This window comes from Anser brachyrhynchus (genome assembly GCF_964034855.1).
Source record: "Anser brachyrhynchus genome assembly, chromosome: 1".
Classification (NCBI taxonomy): domain Eukaryota; kingdom Metazoa; phylum Chordata; class Aves; order Anseriformes; family Anatidae; genus Anser; species Anser brachyrhynchus.
The window spans coordinates 91,086,857-91,111,422 of record NC_137694.1 but is presented as its reverse complement, the minus strand read 5'-3'; the positions used below and the strand labels follow the sequence as shown (position 1 = coordinate 91,111,422).

At 37.5% G+C, this 24,566-nt stretch overlaps 1 protein-coding gene across 7 annotated transcripts in view; it reads left to right on the top strand.

Annotated features, from left to right (window-relative positions):
* EPHA3 (EPH receptor A3) overlaps positions 1-24,566 on the top strand; it is a 217,827-nt gene that overhangs the window by 53,168 nt on the left and 140,093 nt on the right. For 4 of the 7 annotated variants that reach the window (XM_080603570.1, XM_080603569.1, XM_080603573.1 and 1 more), the window contains one exon: positions 15,952-16,612. In XM_080603570.1, the coding sequence (XP_080459696.1) occupies positions 15,952-16,612 (661 nt within the window). Of the gene's footprint in view, positions 1-8,550; positions 8,573-15,951; positions 16,613-24,566 lie in introns of those variants that run through there. The other 3 variants (XM_080603572.1, XM_080603571.1, XM_080603575.1) reach the window with 2 other exon arrangements.

The following is a 24,566-nucleotide window of genomic DNA, read 5'->3' as shown; positions in this document are numbered from 1 at the left end:
CTATTTAAAGAAAAAAAATATCTTATTTTTAGCTACTTGGTTTCTCTGTCCACACTGTCGTATTTTGTGATACTTGTTTTCGAAGACTGTCATGTAAATAGATATATAAGTAATGTTTTCTTATTTTTTTTTCCAAAACCTCTGCATATAGTGAATGAAGAATTAAAATTAAATCTGGATAAATTGTGTTCAGGACAGGCAAAGCAAAATTTATTTATTCATTTTTATTATTTCACTGGCATTTTATATTTCATTTAAGTAAATATTTGCTGATTTATCCATAATGGCAATAGAATGATTTTTCTGTTTCAAGGATACTTGTTTCTGGAGTAAAATAGGTGTAGTGTCATTACAGTAAACAGTTTTTCGTTTAGTATGAGATGTAAGATTGCATTTAAAATGAGCAGACCTTAGTATTCCAAATTTTTTAATGTATACATTTTAAAACTACTGGGCATAAGGTATGTATTTAGCATCACCTGCATCAAATAATTCCATGAATTAAAAAAAAATGTTATGTTTTGTTAGTTGGAAATCCTGATTTATTTATTTCTTTTAATGAGTTCTTTAATTCCTGCCAAAATGAAATGGAGACAAACAAATGCGTATTTTCAGGCTGTTTGGGGGATAATGGTTATTTTCATGATGGAAATGTTGTATTTTTTGCCTGACACATTTTGGTTTTGGATATTGCACCTCAGAGGTTCATTGGTACTAATTTTGTTGGTTATCCTCTGAATAATGGAATTTTGCTTGGTAGGTTTATTAGCTTCCTCCTGCTTCCTCCCTCTCTTTTTCAGCTGTTGTAAGCTGTAAGTGGCATATGGGGTCTAAGCTGTAGTTCTCATATCCCAAAGCATTGCCAGTTAGACAACATTTTGGGATATGAGACATTGGCTCTGGGACATGTGAATCAACTATGAAATGCACTTTTGAACTTCGTTGCATATCAGTAAATCTGCGTTACTAGCTGTATTTCATGGGTTATAAATCAGTATTGATACTGAATTTTTTCTGTTTCCTGTGGCTTGTAGCACATTCCAAGTGTTTTCGCGTGATGGGTTTCTCACTAGGTGCCATCTATCTTACACGAGAGAGTTCTGGTCCCAGCAGTGGTGAGGATTTCTGACAGCTCAGGGTCTCTGTTAGAAACGTGAGGGTTTTGAATTTCATTTTCTCAACATGCTCAGATGGACACTGGGAAGTGAGTGACTAAAGCCAGAGATCGAAAAGACAGTTATCTACATATGGTAGCTTTTCTAACCAAGTATATTAAAATATAAGTTTTATCTTCTGGTTTATAGGACTTCAAAGACTCAACTGAAATAGAAAATGTGTGGTGGTCTTATCTTGGAGTCCTGAGATTGAGTCTTCTTTATCAGAAGCATAAATAATTTGACACAGGAACTCGGTTCCTGACCCTTGGGCAGGAAGAGCCCAGGGGAATGAGATAGCACGGAGGTTAGATTGTGTCTTATCCTTTGAGTGGTGATTCCCCCACTAGCTTTGAGGTCATTGTCAGGACGATATGGAAGACCATATGGTTACTACTGTGGGGCTACCTCGTGGACAAATAGAAGGTTTCATTGTGTTCTGGTTCTGTGTAAACTTTAACCTCTAGAGCCACAATTCATCAAAATAAATAAAACAGTGAAATCCCTGTCTGATTTTTTTCCTCCACAATCACAGATTCAGAGGACAGAGTCAAACACACATTTATTGATATGTCTTCCCAGCAGGCTTTCATTTGTTTAGTGCTGTGGGTTTTTTGGTGGGTGAGGAGGGGAGAGTAAAAACAAAAACAAAACCTCTCCTGTGTGCAGTTGTTTTCATTTTGAGTCTGTCACAGTATGTAATCAGTCCCTTACTGAGACCGATGCAAGGTTAACTTTTTTCTTATACAGAACCTGGACATGAAGCAATTTGAATATTTGAATGCAAAAACTGCAGTGCAGTGTTGAGTATGTTTATATCCAAGCTAGTTATGACAAAGAAATGAAGCTTGAGTAAATAAAAGTAAATTACAGAAATATTTTCAGCATTGCAGCTGATGAGCACTGTTTAGATTTAGGGTAATTCTCCATATCATATTTCATCTCTGCAGTAAGGTATTGATAGTAATGGTAATGATTAGTGAAGTGTATGTCTTAAAGCGTATCGCGTTCCACTACACCATAGCAAGCTAGAAAATGAAATATAAGCCTCATATTTACATACATGGCCTTATGGAGGAATTTTGTTAGTAGGATTATAGGTCAGGAGTTTGTGTTCTTGCTGATGTCTGTCAACCTCCCACACAGCATGTATGTAAATATACCTATGTAATGGGATTTGGGTTTGAGATTCTTTGTGAGGCTTCCCTAAAATATGATAGTACTTGGTCAAGTGTTTGTTTTTTTTTTTTTCCTACATGCAAAACTATGTATTTCTCTGACACACTTTTTTGCAGTTCCCAATGTGTGCAGTTTATCAAATAATGAACTGAAAGGTTTTAGAAAATGTCGCATCTCCAACTTTACCGCTCTAGTGTAGAACTATGAAGATGAGCTAATGCCGTAGCTCCTCAAGAGTCTTTGGTTAAAATCCTGGTTGAGATACTTCTGTTTATTTCTCATATTAAATTAGGCATGAGTCCCTCTTTCATCCCTAGCTTGACATATGAAAAGTAATTGTTTAATAATGTTTCAGAGCCTTGAGAAATTAAGAGCAACTTAGCCAGAGGTTGAGAAGATATCTGGACTATCTCCAGAATTCCCAGTCTAATTACTTTCTTCTTGTTGAACTGAAGCAAATTTATCTTTGGAAAATATGAAATGTCAAGTTATGAGTTTCTGTATTAAACATTTTTCAATTAAAATAACTATGGAAATATCCACACAGCACTAACTTTTCCTAATTGCATGGTGAGAAAATTAATTTCCATAGAATTACAGTAAAAATGCAATAATTATCATTACTCTTTTGACCCAGCAGTTGACAAAAGAATAATAACCATTTTAGAGGTACTTTTTACTTACTTAGCATTTTAAGCCTAATGACTCTTGTATGATTTCAGTGTGCTTAATTTTCAAGACCCCATGTGATAGTTAGATTTAAAAAGTAATACCTTTGCTATTTTTTATTATTTATTTCCATTTTTTGCAGCAATCTCCAGGCAAGGGGTTGGAGGAAACCACATCAGTTCTTTTCAGGTGTATCTTGCAACTGCTTTTGGCTTATCCCCATTAAAGGGAAGGTATGGTAGCACAGACAGGATTTCAGACATTGTTTCCTGTAAGAAAAGAGGGTTTTGTGTTCATGTGTTGCCTTCTACAAGAGGAAAAAGGCAGTCTTAGGTGGAAAAATGTTGAGTTTTGTTGACCTATTGTAGGGTGATCACAGTAGGGTGACACATACTTTGTGAACAGCAGAGCTGCTGATTGACTTCTGTTAACCTGTTGTCACAGTTTCAACTAGCTGGTCATAAGCTGACATAGGGAGGTGAGCCCTTCCATGAAACCCCGTGGGTACCAGAACCAAAGCCTCTCTCTGCAGGCAAGAGTGCTGGTTCTGAATACGATCCGTCCTCAGTACCTGAATAAAAAGGCTGAAGGAGAAAGCTCTCTGTACTGCGAAGGGAAGGGAGGAGGTATAGGCTGTGGATGTTGCCACAGCTGAAATATGTGGCAGGGATGTTGGAGGGGTAGGCTTAGACACTGAGTGAAGATCTGTGTGAGAGGAGGCTTCTAGGCAACGGGCTGCCCTAGCTGTTCATACCAGCTGAGCTGAAGAAGTGAATGTTAAGTGGATGACATCAGTGTATGCCTCTTAAACATTTTTCTGCTGGTAGACATGATAGCGAACCTTGTAGTTTAAGTAACTGTACTTAAGAACGCAGTTTTAAATGAAAGTGCTAAACAGCCAGTGGAAAGAATGACTCCTCAAGTTGTTAAGGTATGATGGGAACATGGAGGTGTATGAGTGTGCAACTCAGCTTAGCTGAGGAATGTCAGAAAAGAGCATTGCCATGTGAACTAAGTTAAAGGAACAAGGCAAAACAAATACCTCTAACTGATGGTAATTACACTAGGCAGCCTTTTATGGAATTGACTGTGGGCTCCATCTGTCATGGAAGTTGTTTGATTTTTCAGATTAAATTGTTCTCTCGCATGAATTTATGAAACATTAACTGTGCTTCACTCACGCAAATTAAGCTCCCCCATTTCTAGATTAGTTCTCCATCTAGGTCATGCCAAGGAGTCAGAGAAAGTTTCAAGGCAACCAAGGCCTAACAGAAGAAGTCGCAGTATTTCCCTTTTGTTGCCAGCCATGGTGCCAGCTTGGGGGCGGTTGTGTTGGTGGAGGCCACAGAGCCTGTGGGGCTGCCAGCAAAAGGGGCCAAGCTCCTTCAACTCTTACTGACCCTCTCGATGTGGGGGAAGACTGCTATGCACAGTGGTCATCTACTGCTCTGTCACTTGGGTAATGATGTGGTGCCCTTGCCAATATTGCGTCTGCCAGAAAATTGTCAATACCAAGCACAATTTTAGGGCCTGTCCATAGGGCAGCTCTGTTACCTTTGCATCTCGGATGCCTGTACTCAAGCAAGGGCTTGCAGGAATGCATATCACTTCTGGGCTGGCTGGTGTTGTCCCACTGTCTTCTGGGGTGATCCACTGCTTTCTGTGGGATGAACAGCAAACACCCTGCCCCCCCCCCCCCCCCCCCCAACCTTGCCCTGTCTCCTCTCTTTCCACCTCAGCATGTTCTCCTTGCCAGTTTCTCTTTATTCATGGTCTGTGGAAAACACTGGTTGAAGGCTCTGTTGGTCTCAGAGCAGCTGGCATCAATATGCCTAGCATTTTTTTCTGTTCAGTTTGGCATTTTAGAAAACAAGCAAATACTGTTTGGATTAAAGAAAAAGAAGAAAAAACAGCTATGTAAAGTTTGCTCAGAACTCTGCATCCATCTTTGGTTTAATTGTCAAAGAACAAATCAGATTTTCTGTTGAGAAGTAGTTTGGTGTGTATTTGTTACTTGTCCTCGTGCAGTAGTACTGCCAATTATATTTATTAGCCCTAAATATTAAACAGCTGGCAAGATTCCATTGTATATAAATAAGACATTTGAGACCTGGAAGAATGCCATTCCTAATACAGCCAGCTGGTGCTTTTTACAGTTACATTCAGCACAACACTACTGAATTTCACTGTACATTCAGTGCTGTGTTAATGACAATAGGAGAACATGGAGTGGTTTGGGATTTCTCTAGGAAATGCCGTTGTGTAAAAATACATTGTTTTGAAAGACCGGCTGTACCAAAGAAATGATAGATTATGCACCTGTTTTGTGCATTTTGATGTAAGTACTTTGGTGTTTATGTATCTTGCTGGCAAATACAAAGCAACAAAGTGCAGAGGTTTTTTTTTTTTTTTTTCAGACATGAATTTTCAGATGTTCCTGTGGCACACATGCTTTTCACTTTTTCTATTGCTGTGGTGTTTTCCTATTTAAGTAGTGGTTTCATGCTTAGAAATTCCTGCTTGCTGCTGCTTCTGAAACCATGTGCTAACGTGTTTTTTGTGTGTGTCTATATATATATAGGTATGATCACTCTCTTATTATAGACCAGGTGATAACTAAAATAGTAACAAACTTAGTCACTGACTCTACAATAATGAGCTCTTTGGTGGAATTACAGCATAATCTAAAATGTGGTTAAACAACAATTAGATTGTTTAAGATTTAAAGATATAATAATAATATAATAATTACCTTTATTATATGCATCTATCTATATCTCCCCACTATTAATTTGTTCCTATTGTACATCTTAGGAAACTGAGACATAAGTGTGTGGATGTGGGCTGTCTTCGGGTTTACCTAGCCAGCAAATACTGGTTTGGAGAGGAACTGGCTTCCTTCTTGAATCACTTTGCCATGGTCAGTTCTTTGTAAAGATTTGCCATCAGTACATGTCTGGAAACATCCACAGGTAGTGCTTCAGGTGAAGCAGAAGGTAATGCTGGAGGACTCAATGATTTCATGCATAATATTTCTAATTAATAACAGGAGCTTGTTGTGAGCTGTATGACTGGGAGAGTTATGCATGATACGAAGTGTAAAATCATCTCTACTTGTACTCAAGACAGTTTTTCACCAGATTGCCATGTCCACAGCCTTGGGTAAATTCCATCTGGGATAAAATTCTGCTTGCTGAAATGTCCATTTGTACTAAACAGCTGTTTATTTCCATCTCTGAAACAGCTATGCTTGAAGGGTGGATCTTCCTTAGTTTGTACAATGCTCGTGGATGAAAGGCGCTTTTATGTGAGTGGTAGTTTAGTACAGATTCCAGCCGCGGGGACTGTGGTGTGGGGAACTCAGCAAATCTGGGTAACCTGCAAGATGAATTAGACTGAAATCTGTTTCTCAAGGAGACATGCAGCCTTGAGAAAATAAAGCTGTGAGTGTTTTGCTTGTCCAAGCTCTGAACTGGCATTTGAATGCTGCGTTCAGATGTCTGGTAGAAAGTTAAAGTCAGGTGTTTTCCTCATTGCAGTGACCTTTTTACCTCCTTGGGATTCCGGGAATTTTGCTTGCAGAAGGGTGAGAATCAGCTGTCCTTGCAAGTTTGATGATCAGGTACTCAGCTGTCTAGCAATTAGAGATAGAGGGGAAAAAAAGATGACTCCACTCCTCTTCCTGCAGTTCGGTTTAATTATTAGTCTAGTATTGCCATGATGAGGTATATACCCTTACTTTCTCAAATACTGGATGTTAATATGTGCTTAGCACCTACAAATACAGTTGCACTATTTTTTTAACCCTATTCATTGTAATATTTGTTACTTCCCAGAAGAATTAAAAACAAACAAACAAAAAAAACTAGGAGATATGAGTGCATCCAACACCTTTTTTTGTTATTTTTGTTATTTTGATGCTTTCATTTACAAGCTGAGAGAGGAAGAGGGTCAGGACTTGTGTTTAATTATGCATGTTTGTTATGCCTTGGAGAAATGAGGTTTATTTACACTGGAAGACATTCTGATCACTGTGGCAATGTATATTGTGCTGTAGGTAGCAGAGGATGATGCAGCTGTAGGAGGTAGAGGGAAGAAGCTCTGGTTCTTTCCACCTTCCTTTGCATCTTGTCACCTCCTCGGATACTGTTGGTTTCCAGTCCCTTGCCTGGTCACCCATAAGTCTTGTGAGATGCATTCAAGTATTTGGATGGCCTGTACTATTTGTGGGGGTTACGTGGAGGATAGAAAAGAATAGGGGAATAATATCAGGGGAAGGAAGAGAGGTAAGCATCTCTGTTCTATTGACATCCCTCCAAAATATGAGTGTTGTTAGAAACCATTGTAACATTATGTGCAAGCTGCTCAACATTGCTCAGCATTGTTATGAGATGAACAAATACGACATTCATTTTATTGCATAAAGCTTGGATTGTTTATTTTTGTTGTTGTTCTTGTGTTGTTTTGTTCATTTAAATAACATAGAAAATTGAAATTAATGAAACTTAGAAATTATTTTAATACCTAAAGGGGGTGCACAGGAAAGCTGGGGAGGGGACTCTCTGTCAGGGAGTGTAGTGATAAGATGAGGAATAATGTCTTTAAACTAAGAGAGAGGAGACTTAGATAAGATGTTAGGAGGAAATTGTTCACTCAGAAGGTGTTGAGGCACTGGCACAGGCTGCCCGGAGAGGCTGTGGATGCCCCATCCTTGGAGGTGTTCAAGGCCAGGTTGGATGGCGCTGGGGCTTTGAGCAACCTGGTCTGGTGGGAGGTGTCCCTGCCCATGGCAGGGGGTTGGAACTGGATGGGCTTTAAGGTCCCTTGCAACCCAAACCATTCTGTGATTTGGGGGTTAGTTTATAGTAGTGGGGGGGAAAAAAAAGTGAAAAAAACAAAGCAGGCAAAAAGTTACATAAGAGTTTTCCATTAGACTTGTTTCTATTTTGGATAACATGGGGGTAAATCTTAAGCTATGCTTCATAAGGCAAGATGCTTTACCTCAGTTTATGTTGGCCAAAATTGAGTGTCTGGATGCTGTTAAAGAGTTTCTCATTTCACCTGATCTCTCCTCAGATAAGAAATTAAGGTTTCTTGTTAGAATTTTGTAGTAATTCTAAAATTGTTTTACTTAGTTATAAGGAAAACCTAACTTTTAGGTTGAAGCTATGAAAAAAATCTCCTTTGTTTCCTCTGTTCCTGTAAACGTGAAGAATAGTGGATAACAGAACAGAAGGGGAGAATAACACATGGGAATACTAGGTGGATCTTAGACCAAATATCGTTGTATGTAATTTTATACCAATACAGCTTTCTTTCAACCTTACGTTTTCTCCAGTACCCCAGTGAAGCTTTTTCATTTAACAGGTATGACTAACAGGTATGTAATGTGATAGATTGTTAAAAAAGCACTAGGAAAAAGTGTATCAAATCTGTGTCTTAGGTTTATGTATTGGCAATAATTTCACTCTGTGTAACTTAATTGGAAACGTCTTGCAATTCAACTTCCTCTTCTTCATTTTTAACTTAGATAAAACTAAAAGAAGCTGGAGGAATCTCAGTGCCAGCAGGTAATTTCATTGATTTTTGAATGCTAAACATAGAAGAAAATTGCTCTGGTCCTTCCCAAATTTATTAAACTCCCAAAGCTGATCATTATCTATCCTCTGATCTCAGCTGACTGGTATTTGTGAGGTTTGTATCAATGCCTTGAGTGGTGTTATGAAGACAGCCTTTCATACTGATGAGCTGGTCCGGACTGCATTCCACTCTGATATGGTCATCACAGGGTTTTTGTTAAGCACAGGCTTTCAGAACTCTTGATTCCTGTTACTATTCAGTTCAACTTTTATACAACATTTTGGGAAGGTTCCACTTTTCATTTAGATAGTAATTATTTCATTCCTAGTCTCCAGCTACTCCTTAAATGTGTGTTAATTTTTATGTTGGTTGTTTGATTTCCTCACTCCTCAACATTTTGGCTATTGTTTGTAGAAGTCTCTCTGTGAATACTTCTCTTTCAAGTAGCTAAAAAGTTGATTTTCTTTGTGTGTTGGCTATGAAGTTGAGTAGAACGTGTTAGAATCATGGTCAACATATATAAAATCTCATTCTTCTACCAATCTGAATTTGGATTTATGGAACATAACTGAAAAAAAAAGTCTGCAGATCTAAGCACTAAAGTAAGAATATCTAAGTAGTGAAACAAAAGAGGCATCAGTTATTTGTCTGGTCGTAAATCCTGATACCAATTTACCAAATGTGTGCTTCAATAGGCCCACCTGTTTGGAATAAAACTTTGGTGCAGTAAAGTGTGTTAGACTGAAATACATATTTTAATTATATGTATATATAAGTAATCATAATTAATTTATGCATATGTTATGATATAATTACCTTTCATCACATTGAAAGATTTTTAGGTAAAAGTCTTACAGCTTGTTTTTAAAAACTTTAGATGAGTGGTGAATATTCCCATGCTTTGAGGCCTTTGATCTTGCCCTCTATGTTGTCATGGTATAGAATATGTCTGATGTTTCATACTTATCATGAATTATCTTTTCACTTAATTAAGGTAAGAAGCAGAAAGTTGTCAGAAAATGACTTGTAGATCTTTTGGGATCTTTCCTAAAGAGACAGGTGTCTACGATGGTAATGGCTGGGCTTAAAGATTTATTGTTCTTTTTTCCCCAGCAGAAGTATGTCTTCAGTTTTTAGTCTTCTCTGAAAGTCTTGCTTATCACAAGGCATCTTTCACAGGATATACTTGGGGTTTTATCTGAGCATTTCAACTCAGGCTGTGCTCATGCTCTTAGTAAAGTTAATTGCTGATGTCCCTTGAAAGCAGGATTATGGATTCTTAGGCAAGTGTCAGGCACAGACCAACAAGTGAATGAAAGATTTATGTCAGTGAGGATTAATTTCCCACACTTTAAGATAAATAACAGAGCACTGTGTAATGCTGAAGGATCCTTAACTTTTCCAGTGACAAATACATGAAACAACTTTCTTGTAATATCAAGTTGACAAAGATGTAATAGGAACTGAATTTGTTTGTTTAGGAATATATTTATTGGTAGCACTTCCATTTTCCATGACAAGAAAACGAACTTTTTTGTGACACAAACACACAGATGTTAAATATAAGTTCTAGGATCCAACCTTTTTAATGATTTCATGGAAAAAACTAAGTCAAATACTTCTTTGTGATGGAAATCTCGTAGTTACAATGGAGATAACTTTTTAGTGGGAAATGTCTCTATTATGCTCATGATTAGGAGTCTTTTTCTGAATTGTCAGCTGTAACTTTTGTCCTTGTGTCCAAAATTATTAATTTCATGTAAATGTAAACTCACTGAGGCAAACGCTAATTCCAAACAGTATTAGTATGATATAGTGTCATGTCTCAAATGTTTGCTGGTCGGTGATCTCAGTACTTGATGGAACTGAACAGCTTTGGAATATTTCAGCATTTCAAGTACTGCATGAAGCCCTCGTATGTCTAACTTCAGCTCAGAACAGAACATTTTGACCATTTTGATTCTCTGCTTGCAAATACAGATTTTTATTTTTTATTTTTAGAAATAAAAAGGGTCTACACTAACCTGACTGACTGTTTTAAGCACTGTGGCCCATATCTGCCTTCTTTTTAGCATGATCTCTGAAGGAGATGGAACTACACAGAGACACATGCACTTACTTGTGTGTATATACAAGGAAGAAGATGATGATGCCACGTAATGGTTTTTGAACCCAGAGGTGAATTTTCACAGAGCTTCACAGTGGAGCTGAGGTCTCTGGAGACTGAAGTTCCTATAAGATTTATGAAAATAAGCAATGGGAGGGGGGACAGAGAGGGAGAGAGTGAAAACAAGTGCATTAATGCTCCCAATCAGAAAGACTTCTATTCGCACTCATCTTTTGTTAGACAGCAGAATCCATGTTGGAGGCCAAGCATGAGCCATAGATGTGTAGGATACCAGGCTTCGTGCTTGTTTACCTCTTTGTATTGTAATTGCCTGGTAACTAAGGGGGAAATACGAAAAGAAAAGATATTAGGAGCCAGTGGGTATTCTGTCAGTGGAATGTTAATAAGTTGGATACATTCTCTATCTGAAACGTGAGATTCCTATCGTAATGTTTTTGTTTGGAAAGGGAATTGCCTGAATGAGTAGCAGAAGGCAGTAAGTGTGTGTACATGGGAAGGCATGCTTTTCTGTCATTGCTGAGCGAAGTATAATAAAGATGGTGTTTTTGCTGACTGAGAAATTGTACTGAATGCTAAAAGCCAGCAAATGATAGCAGGGTCAGTTTTCAGTATTTGAGCAAAAAGTGATTTGGGGAAGGGTTTGAATGGTGGCTTACGTGAACACCTCGTAGATAGCAAAAAGCAATTTCACTGACAAGAAAAATATCACGTGTTTTATTCATTTAGAAACAAGCAATGGTTTGACTGCTCTTCTTAGTAAGGCTGGGGCATCTTAGCACATGAAGATGTTTTTCTGAGGTTTTGAAATCATTTCACCAAGTTACCACGTTTGTTCTGATTTCTCAGCAATGTCCCCCCAACCTGTATTCTGGAGTGCATAGTGGTTGTGTAGTTCAAGGTGCGTCCCACCCAGCCACAATCAGAATTACTTTTTTATGTTTAGGAACAGTTGGATGTATCTAAATGGTGCTTGTCAATCTTAGCAAATATAACATCACACCAAGTTTCTTGATGGAAAGTAAAATTGTAGATAGATATTGTTAGACTGTTGCCTGGGAACATCAATGGAGTCTCAGGGAGAAGATAGCTGCCTGAATTCTGTAGGTGCCTTGAAAAATAATCAAACACCATTTTTAGGAGTTTTATAGTCATTTATAGCAATGAGAATCTGAAAGATAGGATTTAGTTCATTGGAATCATGCAGTGGCATATGAGTTGCATTGTAAATCACCTAATAGCCCTCGGTTTCTTAATACAAACTTAAGATTTTTGATAATAAAGGGTAAAGGCCACAAAAACTGAAGTATGCCACAGGAGGAGTGAAAGAATTGAGGACTTGTGCCTGAGGTTCCTATATTTGCAAGGAACGTTTTAGTGTGGCATCCTAGGAAATGCACTACAACCACTTCTCCACATTCCCTTTTGTAAAGAAAAGGGAAGGAGAAGAAGAAAAAAAACAACCAACAAAACAAAACACATACACACACAAAAACATAAAAACATATTCGCTGCAATATATCTGTTCCAGAAATAAAAATCCATTCTATCCCAACTTCGTCAGTCAGTGTGACTTGAGCATACAAGTTACTGGGAATTTACTGGGAATATCAGAGAGAGAGATTTTTCTACTGGTGAAAGCAGTCTCTTGTTTCCTGCCATTGGTAGTATTCAAAAAAAAAAGTCATGAAGAGCAGTTAAGCCTCTTAGTCTGTTTAGAATTAAGATCACTTGGGGATGGCAGTATGATAGCTTACTGGGAAAAGTTGTGATGTATGAACAATGTAAATGTAGTACTGCTTGTTTCTTTAGTTTGATTATCAGAATTATCAAAGTCGTCAACCTGTGTGAATCTGATAAACGTTCTGATTTGGGAACTCTTCCTGTAGTTTCACTGATTTACTTTTCACCTGAGCTCTTTCTAAAGCATTAGCTGCAATCTTGATAGTTTTGTGACAGTTTAAGTATTTTGGTCAAGTGTGCCTTCCATTCAGCAGTACTTGAGCATTAAATGATAGATTTTAAGTCTTGTTTATGCAAGTGGCAATGACATGGTGGCAATTGTTTCCCAGCAATTCTGTCTTCATTATAAATTAATGAAGTGATAACTGCTTGTTGCAACTTGTAGGTGAAGAACATAGATGTGGTGCTACCTTTATCATGCAATTCAGCTCCCTGCGTAGGCATGCCAGATAAGAAAGTTATGAACAAAAATTACAGTGAGATTTGTCCAGAAAAATAACATCTGTTTTAGAGATGCTTTAAATGCTGCAAGTTTCTGCTTTTGTTTCTATCTCCCACTGGATGTGTAAAATACGTTGAACTGATGAGAAAATTTTATGGAAGAGGTAATAAGTAGATCACTTATGGATCACTGTGAGCTGCTTTAAACGTCCATAACATGCTGTTTCATACCCTTTCCTAGTTTCATCTAGTAGTTGAACTTTGTAGGTGAATTTTTATTTGTCTAGGTAGGACCTGTAGTTAAGTAGGTGTATCCATCTTCCTGTGAGACAGCGATGGCACCTGAATGGCTTGTTGCACCGAGGTTAGTCTGTTGGCTCAGGAGGCTGTACTAGTACAAGGACGGATATCAGAGGAAGGTCCTCCAGTGAGTTTTGAGAGCTGAGGCTGGGAGCTAGGGTCCAGATGCCTCTTGTGCAGCTGAGGGCAGGTCCTTGTACGATGGGCTGCCACGGGGCACCCAGCTCTTCGGTGACCACGGGCTCTGGTGCAGTAGACTTGGCTCCCAAAGCCCCAGGACCGCTAGCTCTCCGGCAGCGCAGTGTGGCACGGACGGCTTGCTGCAGCGTTTCAGCTGCCATGTGCATATGCAAAGACTTTGATTTTAGCTCTGCCAAAGCAGGCAGGAAGAGATAAAACTTGTATATAGTCAGTTCCTTAAAATGAACTAAAATAAACTTAGTTTCAATTAAAGGAAGAGTATTTACACTGTTTTTATCTTCTGGTTTAATAACATGATTTAAAATCAGATCTTCAGTGGTGTGTGGACAATTTCATTGTGCAGAGCAGCTCTTAGTCATACCAAAACATCCTTGCGTTGGTGGGTTGGGACTGAGTACTCTCAGATGTTACTGTGATACGGCCAACTTCTTTTTCTCCCTCTTGCTGTTCCCCTCTCTCTCTTTCTCTCTTCCCTTCTTCCATGTGTGAGAGAGAGAGGGGAGGAGGGTGGAATAAGAGTGTCTTGCAAAGCAAAGACTCTCTAAAGGCACTTGCTGTTTCTGCACCTTAGTTTCATTGTCTGCTAAGTGGGAATAATCCTTTCTCAGTGTTTTCTCTGCAGTATTTGAAGACACTTCAGCAAAAGGTGCTTATGTAAAATGAATAATTCTTGGACTGAGATCTTAAATATAGCATTGACGTGACTTGATTTTTGAGAGAAAATGCTTTCCTGGAAGAAATTTTTCTTTGTCTCTGTTCTCCGAGGGTGGCAGTGATTTCTCGTAACATATGTATTTCAGTCTACTTCACATCTCACACCCGTACTTGAACCACACAGTAGTTCTGTTTTACGCTGTGCTGCTCCCGAGGTGCACTGCATCTGGTCGCTGCTGTGGGACAGTATTTGTGGGTGTGTGGCTTTTTTTTTTGTTGTTTTGTTTGTTTTGTTTTGCAGAGGCTGTGTATGTGGGTGACAGGGAAACAGGGATTTCTGTAGTCGCTGTGCTGGCATATGCTCTATTGGGATACACTTCATTATCACGATAGGAGTTGGCCTTTTTTATTGTGTAATTAAGTTTGAAGCATAGAAAAGAAGATGATGAGGCTCAGGGGGATCTTAGCAGTGTGTATAAATGCCTGATGGCAGTGCATGAAGGGTATGGAAACAGACTTCCCTCTGGTGCCCAGTGCAAGGCCAAGAGGAAGTGGGTACAAACTGAAATTTAAACACAAGCAAAAACTTTTGTACTCTGAACACTGGTGCAGGCTGCCTAGAGAAGTTGTGGAGCGTCCAACCTTGGAGATGGTCAAAAACCTGAATGGCCGTGATCCTAAGCAACCTGCTCTGACTGACCCTGCTTGAGCAGGGAGTTGGGGTGGATGGGGTCCCTTTTGATCTAAATGATGGTGTAATCCTGTAACAGGTGATGTTCATGGCAAGGATTATTTTAGTTCTAGTGGTCAGGCTCCTTCATTTTGTATTGTAAGACTCAGAATATAGAACAGCTGCTGGTTTTGTGTGGATAAAAGTTGAAAAATTGTGACCTGAAAAACAAAACAAAAACAAACAAGTGGTCATAGTCATCCATTTGGGGAGAAAGCAAAGGAAGATGCATATGAATTCACTCAGTTGTGTATAGTGAATGCCTTAATGGTAAGTATTTACTTTTAAGTACCCCTATAGGATTTCTTTTTTTCCTGTGAATGGCAAATATTCCTGTCCTGTAACTGACTTCAGAGTCCAGGTGGGATTGGCCCATGAGCCATTCACAAATAAGAAACCCATTCTTTCCCTATCTGGGTCAAGTACGTTTGTCAACTCCAAACCAAACAATGACAACATATTCTTCAAAATCTATTTTAGCATTATAGCTTATAGAGTATACGCAAGAATTTAGTAAATGAGATACTAAGTTGATAGTAAATTTTAATAAACCTGGAAAGTGAGCTAAGCTGGACTACTTGTCCTGAAGACTTATATGTTTAGCAAAATCAACTGTCATGCTTTGAAGAAATTTAAAGCGTGTAAAGTTTTATTCTATGTGGAATTTCAGCAGGAGCCAATGGATTATTTTTTTTTAATGTCTGGACTCTGAGTCTTGTTTGAGTCTTTGAAGTACAACTTGATTCTAACAGTGCAAATGTGGTGTTCTAGAGAGGACCCTCTTCCGTTTGAGGTGAGTGTGGTTGTAGTAAAGACACATTGGGATCACAATCAAAAGCACTGCATAGTAAACATCTACCATTAGTTTAAGAAATCAGTTTTCAGTAAGTGTAAAACAGCTGTAGTACCTTTCATGCCAGCTTGGAATAACTTGGTAAAACCTGACTTCTTACGAGTGAATTCTGTGTTAATAGAAGATGTTTGTAAGTTTTAATAGAAAAATAGTAAGTGCAAGGTGGGCCAGACTTTACTGACTATTTTATAGTAATGGCCAAAGTGGTATTAGACCTATTTGGGCTTGCTTTTTCACAGCTTCTGTCTCTAAATGGGATTTTTATTAGTATGCTCATTAATCTTAAAATATCTCCTTTTTTCCTCTTTTTTGTTTCTTCCAGTGGGAAGAGATCAGTGGTGTTGATGAGCATTATACTCCAATCAGAACTTACCAGGTGTGCAATGTTATGGATCACAGTCAAAACAATTGGCTGCGAACAAACTGGATTCCACGCAACTCAGCTCAGAAGATATATGTGGAGCTCAAGTTTACCTTGAGGGACTGCAATAGTATTCCTCTAGTTCTGGGCACCTGCAAAGAGACTTTCAATCTGTATTACATGGAATCCGATGATGACCATTCGGTGAAGTTCAGAGAACATCAGTTTACAAAGATTGACACCATTGCGGCTGATGAGAGCTTCACCCAAATGGATCTTGGGGACCGAATTCTCAAGCTGAATACAGAAGTCCGTGAGGTGGGGCCTGTTAGCAGGAAAGGCTTTTACTTGGCTTTTCAAGATGTAGGTGCGTGTGTTGCCTTAGTCTCGGTGCGAGTGTACTTCAAAAAGTGCCCTTTCACTGTCAAGAACCTCGCCGTGTTTCCAGATACGGTTCCCATGGACTCCCAGTCACTGGTGGAGGTGCGGGGTTCTTGTGTCAACCATTCCAAGGAGGAAGAGCCGCCCAAGATGTACTGCAGTACAGAAGGAGAATGGCTAGTGCCCATAGGGAAGTGCTTGTGTAATGCTGGCTATGAAGAAAGAGGCTTTGCCTGCCAAGGTAACGATGCACTTCATGTTCACAGTTTGATTATTAACAGGGCTTTCACTTTATGTCCCTACTCTGTGTATTGGGTCATGTTAATTTTCTGCAAATTCTTGAGAGAAATAAATTAGTCCATAAAATTGCCGTGAAAATGGGGCTTATTTGATCTCTGTAAGTAATGTAATTTGATTTTAAAATATTTGACAAGGTTGAAAAATTGATTTTTAGTTAATACAGTATGTAGCAAATACAGTCTCTCTACTGCTCTTGGGTTTCCTTTCAGTAGGTTAAACTTTTCTCAAATATGTTATGTCAAAATATTTTATTCTTTGTGTGATTTTTTTTTTTAACTTTGTGTGTTGGTGTATAAATAGTTGGTATCTGCTGCTGAGCTGCATTGATTAGTTGGAGTTGGTCAGAAAAAATAGCGTTATTTCAGGCAATGTAGTCCCTAAATGCAGATATATTTGGAAAATGTTTGAATTTCAAAATTGTATTTTCATTAAGGCTCCTTCATTTAACTCAAAATCGCTTTTTGCAAACCGTTGTTTTCTGCAAACTGTGGTTATGTGAATGCTCCCAAGAACAGACTTACACCAGAGATGTTGATTTTTCCCAGAAATGTTTTCTTTAATGATATTAGAATGCATAAAATATTTATCTAACTTCAGTATTAATCAAAACATTGATCTACATTTTGCTTTTTCAAAGAGTATAATTTGGATTTTGTGACGCTTGAGTTTTTAACCTCCTTTTGCAGAGTGCCTGAAAGGGTGCTGGCTTTGTTAAAATTGTCTTTAGTTAAGCAAATTAATGAAAGTTAACATGCAAGTCTTGGGGGGCTACTAGGAGCTCACCAAACAAGAGTAGGCATAGCCACAGTAGTTGTGAAACCTGTTCCTTTAATAATGGTGTCTTGCCTTGGAGGATTTGGAGGAGTGTATGAGTGTCTTTTACTTGGTTTTGCTTTTAAGTAGATTTTAAATTGTTTTTGTCCTCACAGTGAATAAACAGGGGACCTGAGCTTTTATGTATGCAGTTAGTTACAGATATTAGGAAAAATGAGTTGAACTGTTCTGCTAAGAGCTAAAACCAGGAGAGATTATTTTGGTGTGCAGGAATGCTTTATCTAGGGCCTCCTATAGCTATGCTTAAAAATGTTGAAATGTTGGTGATATTCTTCTAATCGCTGTATAAGATCTTGCTAACTATAGAGCTTGCTTCCCTGTAGACAGTTGAGAGCAGTTGGTTTGCAATCTCAGTTATACATGAGCGCAAAAAGACAGTCACTGCAGAAAGTGTCGAACAAGTGAGCAAACAAGAGTTGAGCTTAGTAAAATAAAATAAATCCTGTTATTAAAAACAGGTTGTCAGATGCTTGGGGTAGGCCAGGCAGCTCCTACTCCATTCTGCAGAGATTAGGGTGAGTTTACATACGTGTATGGGTATATCATTCATGATTTTGAAGGCATAAAATCAGATCATGGAACTACTATCATTTCTCTTTCTTCATTTTTTTTTTTTTCCCTAACTTCCTCACCAACTGTTGATCAAGGGAGTGATGCATGATGAAACCATTAACAATAGTGACAGGTCGTTCTGGTTTATTCTGATTTAACATATAATGTTCTGCTAACTTTTATTGGAAGTCATATTTATCAAATATTTTCAGTGTGGTGTGATTGAAGTGGCACTCTAAAGGCAGTCAGTAATCCAAAACCTTCCATTTGTCTGCATCAGCAACTCAGCAGGAGTTGGACGATTTGGAAAAAGTTCAGTTTTAAGTATGTGCTTTGACCTCCTGCTGAAGGCTGCTCTTGCACCTTTCCTTTCCTTTTCTTTTCTTCTGTCCTCTTAATCCTTCTGTGTTTTTTTTGTGCGTGTGGTTTTTTTTGGTTGTTTGTCAGCAAGAGAACCATATAGTCAGGATCGTAGTGTGTGAAGAACAGTCAAAATGATGTTGCAAGTATGGGCTGGAATCAAGGTATAATTGAGGGAAAAAAATGCTCAGATGAAGTTTGGAATAGCAATGAATAGAAATTTTTGTCTTCACAGTAGGTGGAAGCATTCACTGACTTACAATGGCCATCACTACTTGATTCTGTATTTGGACAGTTTCTGATTTTTTTTTGTATTTTATTTTTAATTTGTTTGCTTTAGTAATGCTATTTTTCGAAACAGTGTCATTGTGATGATTAAAATGAAGGACCCTAAAGGTATGTAATCAGCCCATTTAAATTTTATTGAGAACATCCTGTCTCAATACTTGGCAAAATATTAAGGCATAGTCACACCCTCAAAATAACACAATTTATACCATTTTCAACATGCTTCTGAGACTGCTTCCCTTTCTCAGTCTAACCAGGAAAAGAGGACATAAGGCTCAAGCCTCTTTTCTTACTGGTGTAATACAAACGTACCCCATGAAAAGCCAAGACTGGGCTATTGGGTTTATTGAGGGTCTTGGTTCTCATCGGTAAGATTGTTGTTCTGTTCTTAGTTCTACCAGCTGATCAACATTTTACAAGTTGAGCAGTATGGTATCCACCTGTCAGTCAGATAAAGAATCAGGGCTCATTTTGCTGTGACCATATGCGTCCTCACTATTGCGAGGGTGTGGAGAAACAATTTCTCAAAAGGCAGTTGTATACGTCAGCTCAAGGAATGCTGGTCTTCATAATCTACTTCAGTTAACAACATTTAAGATTTAACACCTCCTCTAGCAAAGACTTTGGCACCTGTTAAATATTTTGTAGGGAGTAGGGTTACATAAGGTAAGGTAAGATGTCATATTTGTGTTATATTGGAGAAGCTACTCTTTCATACTTTTTATCTGTGTTATCTAATATGCAGTAGTTAACTAAATATAGAATATCTAATCCATTGTACACTGTTTATTATTGGAGCTTTGTCAGCACATGCGTCATAGTGATTTTGTCTATTCAATCTTTATGTAATATTTCATGGTTAAATAAGGCTATTTCCTCACGATGTCTTTTCTAAATTGTCTTCATGCCATCTTGTCCAAACTACATCTTTATAGCATCTTTTCTCTTAGAATTACTGTTTTAACCTTTGATTAGAAAAAAAAAATCTGGTTAGAACTGCACACTAAACACCTTCTGAGAGTCTTCTGTTGATTCTGCAGTCAACATGGATAACTCATCTTTTCCATTTGTTTCCCATAAAAAAGCTATAGTGATTTAGATCGAAGCAGGTTTATGTGCCTTAGTGTTCTTTCTCTGACAAAATCTCAGAGCGGATTCTTAAGGAAAAACATAAGAAACTGAATAAAGCACTCCTTTACTGGGTGTGCTCTTTGGCTTTTACCAATCAGCCAGTGAGTTACAAAGCCTTAAGGCACTTGTTGTAAGAAAAACTATATATAATAGGAATCAGTGACCTGCCATCTGTTAATTTGTTTACCTTTTTGACTCAAGTATATTTCATATCTGTAAGTTTTATGGCAGTGAATTCCATAACTTGTCCTGTGTGAAAAAACATACCTTCTAATGTGTTTGTCATCTGTTTTAAGTCAGTTGGGTAAGGTTTTCCATATCCTTATATAGTAAGAAATAATACATAACTGCTACCTTTTCAGTTTCTCTATTAACGTGAGTCTGGATCTCTCTCGTCTGTTATCTCTGCTGTCTATTTTTCAGGCTCTCCCTCTCTTTCAGTGCCTTCTTATTTGGAGGACAGAGTAATTTCTCCATACATTCACACATCCTTTTTGACTGAGTCATCCATTGTGACTGCCTCTGTAGATACTTAAAGTAAACTGTGATTTTTATGAAAAGGGCAATGAGGCTTGCATGTAATATTCAGTTTGCAAGTATACCAGGAATTTATGCAGTGGCATAATGTTTGGAAAGGAGCATTCACATCACCTGTCCCATGAGCAATTTTTATGTGGAGAAGCTAGGCTTGCTTTAGTTTTGAATGATATACAAAGGAAACAGCATTAATGATATGAAGGTTGGTTAATTGGGGTAACAGTATCAAAATAAATGGGTAAATGTAGGATAAACATTAGAAGAAACGTCTTTGCTGTTAGTTCTGTAGTAATTTGGAAGCTTCCTCAGAGAAATAATGGTGGAAAACTCCGTTCAGGAGATGTTTCTTTAAAAAATGCAGTAACCAGCTGACAAAGCAAATCCTGCACTAGCAGGGTTGGACTAATAAACCTCTTCCATCCCAAATGTGTCTATTCTTTTGTTGGTTTATTTCGTGTGCTTCAGAAAGCCTAGCTGGACATGGAGAACGATATTTTTCATGATGATAATTAGCAAGCAGGCAGCGTACAATCGTATATCCACGTGGAAGCATGAGTGAGCTTGAACGTTCTTTTGAGTGGTGTTAACAGGTGAGCCTCGAGACCAAAAAAAGCTTTGCAACTCCAGTTATCAAAAGGAAAATGAAATTTGTGGGCCTGAAAAGAATGACTCTAAGCACAAAATTACATTTTCTGCATACTACCATTTCAGGGGGAGTTCTAAATTTTAGTTGCTGGAATTGGGCAAGTCCAAATTGTAAACTTCCTTGTAAAAGTATGTAATGAAATTGTAAGCTTTAACCACAAGTGACTGACATGTTGTCTATGACAAAGCTAGAAGAAAAAGAGAGGATTTATTCTGATGGCCCTTCCCTATGTATATCACTTTTAGCAATTAATCAGGTGGGTTGAATGGAAGGAAAGGGAGTAAGGGGTGAGGGATGGAGAGGTGAAGTGTGCCTGGTTATTGCAAAAAAGACTTCATGAAATTTCTACTAACACTAAATTATTCAATGCTTTAAGTTGTATAGTGAGCATATCCCAAATCATATTTCTTTCTCTGTGAGTTTCTAGAGATATGAAAGGAATGCCATCTGTGACTGCTAAATCTGAACCATTGCATTCAATGCTTGATTCTTTCAGTAGAATGAATACTGCACTTGAGATAAAAATATGCAAAACAACATTAATACTTAGGATGGAAAACATTTTTTTTCTGTGCTTTAAATAATCATTTTGTTTCTGAATAAGTAAATATACGTTTCACTTGCTTGTAGCAGTAGATAAAAGACAACTTTACACGTGAAGAGAACAAAGGTACTGCGAGGAACTGTTTAGCTTTGTGCAAGTGAAAACAGACGGAAGGCACACATGCTTGCTGCAACTGCAAAGATGATAACATTTTCCCTTGGAAATAGCTGAGTGAGTCGGGATGTGTTGCTTATAGTACTGAAGTGTGTGATTTTAACTCTTAGGCACTGTATAGGAACAGTTTTGCTAAATGTGGCAACTGGTCATACGAAGATCATATATATATATATATAAAAATAACTGTTAAGAGAGTTGCCTGTTACATTAAACCAGAAAAAGCATATGGATTCCTATTTTTAAAACAGAGGTTTGAGGTGTATTTTTTCCTTAGATTTGAAGTATGTTTCCAATTTTAAAAAGGAAGAGATGTTTTGTTTTTATTTTTACTTTTAAAGGACTCAGTCTCTCAAGCTAGTAAACTTAAAATGACAGCAGCTATAAATTATGAATCACGTTATTTGTAAAATATTCATTGTTTTCATTCACTTTATATTCTATAAGTACATAAACAGAACACACAATGAAGGATTTACCTTTTTTCTTAGAATTTATTTAAATCTTACAAAATTTATCTCAGAGATACAAAAATGATTTTTCATATGGGCAAAATTAATTCTGCTCTGAGCACTTTGGAAAGATCATAGCCAACTTTATATGTAATATTTTCTGTTACAAATTTGGAAAAAAATCTCCAATTTGTATATCATAAACTAGGTAGATTAAAAAATGCAGATTTCTAAGGTAAAACTGCTTGGGCACAATGTTGTGGTTTGTGGACACATTTTTCATATATCCTAAACAAGCCAAAAATTTATATATATATATATATATATATTCTGAAATTACGAGAATGGAGTTTTTTTTGTACGATACTGTACAGATTCTCATGTTAGAAAGCATTTGCTCTGTAGTTACCTGCAAAGAAATTTTAATTTCTTGCAGATTTTGACAGGAATATTTAAACACTTGTTTACAGATATCTTTATTCCTTCTTTTTTTATTTTAATATGCAATGATTAGAAACCTAGTATTAGTGTTCTTTAAAAAAGCTTTCTAATACTTTTCTCCAAGTTGTCAGCATGTTATATGAGCAGGTAATTCAGAAATGAATTTTCAGAGTGTATTTGAAACAAGTCTGGAAATGGACATGTGTGGTCAGAAAATAAAATAATTGCAAAAATGTTAATAACAGGCAAAATGCAACTTAATATCGTTTCACTGTCTGTTCAGTGCAGGTCTCTGGTGGTGTAGAGGTGGCACTTGCCGTGCCTAAGAGCCACACTGTACATAATTCCTTCCTCATCTCCTTCACCTGCTTTTCCAGCAGCAAAAAAAATAAATAAAGCTGTGGCATATACTCGATACAGATCCAGATTCTCCACAGTTCAACAAGTATGTGTGAGACATGTACTTGGTTTTTAACTTAGAAATCTGCACCTTATGTTGTCAAAGATTCTTATATGCTCAAAACCACTACTGTTGAATTTTTGCGCAGGATTTTACTTCAAGTATCTCACCAAGAATCTTAAGGGATGCTGGTGGCATTTTCTTAACCTTTTAATTTTAATGGCTTTGCTTATTTGGAGGTTTCAGAAGATTAAAAGCTAAATTAATAGAATCATCCTGAACATGTTTTGCTTTTACTATCTTTGCTGATTTTGAGTAGAAGCTTAGCTTGGAGTGGCACGAAGATTGCATTGTCAGTGTGAAGTCACTGAGCAAGCACTTTTTCCATTGGTTTATCTGCCACTTGTGCCTGTGCATAGTTATTTGACAATCGCTTGTTAGTTCCAGAGCAGAGCTTGTAAAGGCTAACAGGGGTTTGCATTACAACTGACAGCTGGCACTAGACTTTAATAGAGAGCAATTGTAGTGAGAACTGCAAGTTTTGATAATGTTCCACAAAAACGCTCTTAAAGTAAGAACCATCTTGAAAGATGAGTACAGGAAGACAAGAAAATATATATATATATATATATATATATATATATATATGTCTGCTGCTCCTCAGCGTGAAGGATGTTGTCAAAACATGCTGTTAGAAGACATCTAAATAACCAGTAATTGATATCAGACTTTATTGAAACACTTAGACTGCAGAAGTATTGGAAATGTCTGTTTCTTTGGATTACAAACCCAATAACAAGAGTTGCATTCCTAATGTCCCATTTTCTTTTCATTGAAATTGCTTTTTATTCTTGATAGCACAACATGAACAGTAATAACTCGGACTTCACACAGTCTTTTTAGGAATAGAAGATGAGAAATTCATTGTCTAGAATTTATTTGTGGTTTCAGCTCTAAGTACCTGTCCACATCTTATACCATGACAATTGGCATATCTGTTGTGCTAAGGCAGGAGTAGACTTAAACAAGGACAAATCCTTCATAGGTCAAGGAGGCAAACTATTTCGCTGTTGTGAATCTGTGGGTTCAGTGGTTGTCTACTGTAAGGTTAAAATTTGATGTGATAATTTAGAACAGCTGCTCTTTGACAGAAAGATTCACTTTCAACAAGGGAAGAAAAAACATATGGTGAAAGTTGACATTATGCCAGCCATGAATAACTGTAGAAGTGATACAGGACAGTTCTCTTCAACAATGTAGTTGAAGTAATGCATTTTTACTTGCCATTGGTATTTCCAGTCGTTACGCTTGTTTTTTCTTGAATCGTACCTTATCCTGTGATATTTCTTCTGTAGATATTTTAAAATAATATTTTTGAGTAACAATCATGATTAAGAGACAGGAAAGGGTTGTAGGCTTAAAAAAAAAAAAGTTTGTTTATAACTCTGTCTAGGCCACTCTTTGTGCTGTAAAAACATATCAGAGTTTCATAGTACAATTCCTTCAAAGTTTTTCAACCAAAACGACATGCTTTGT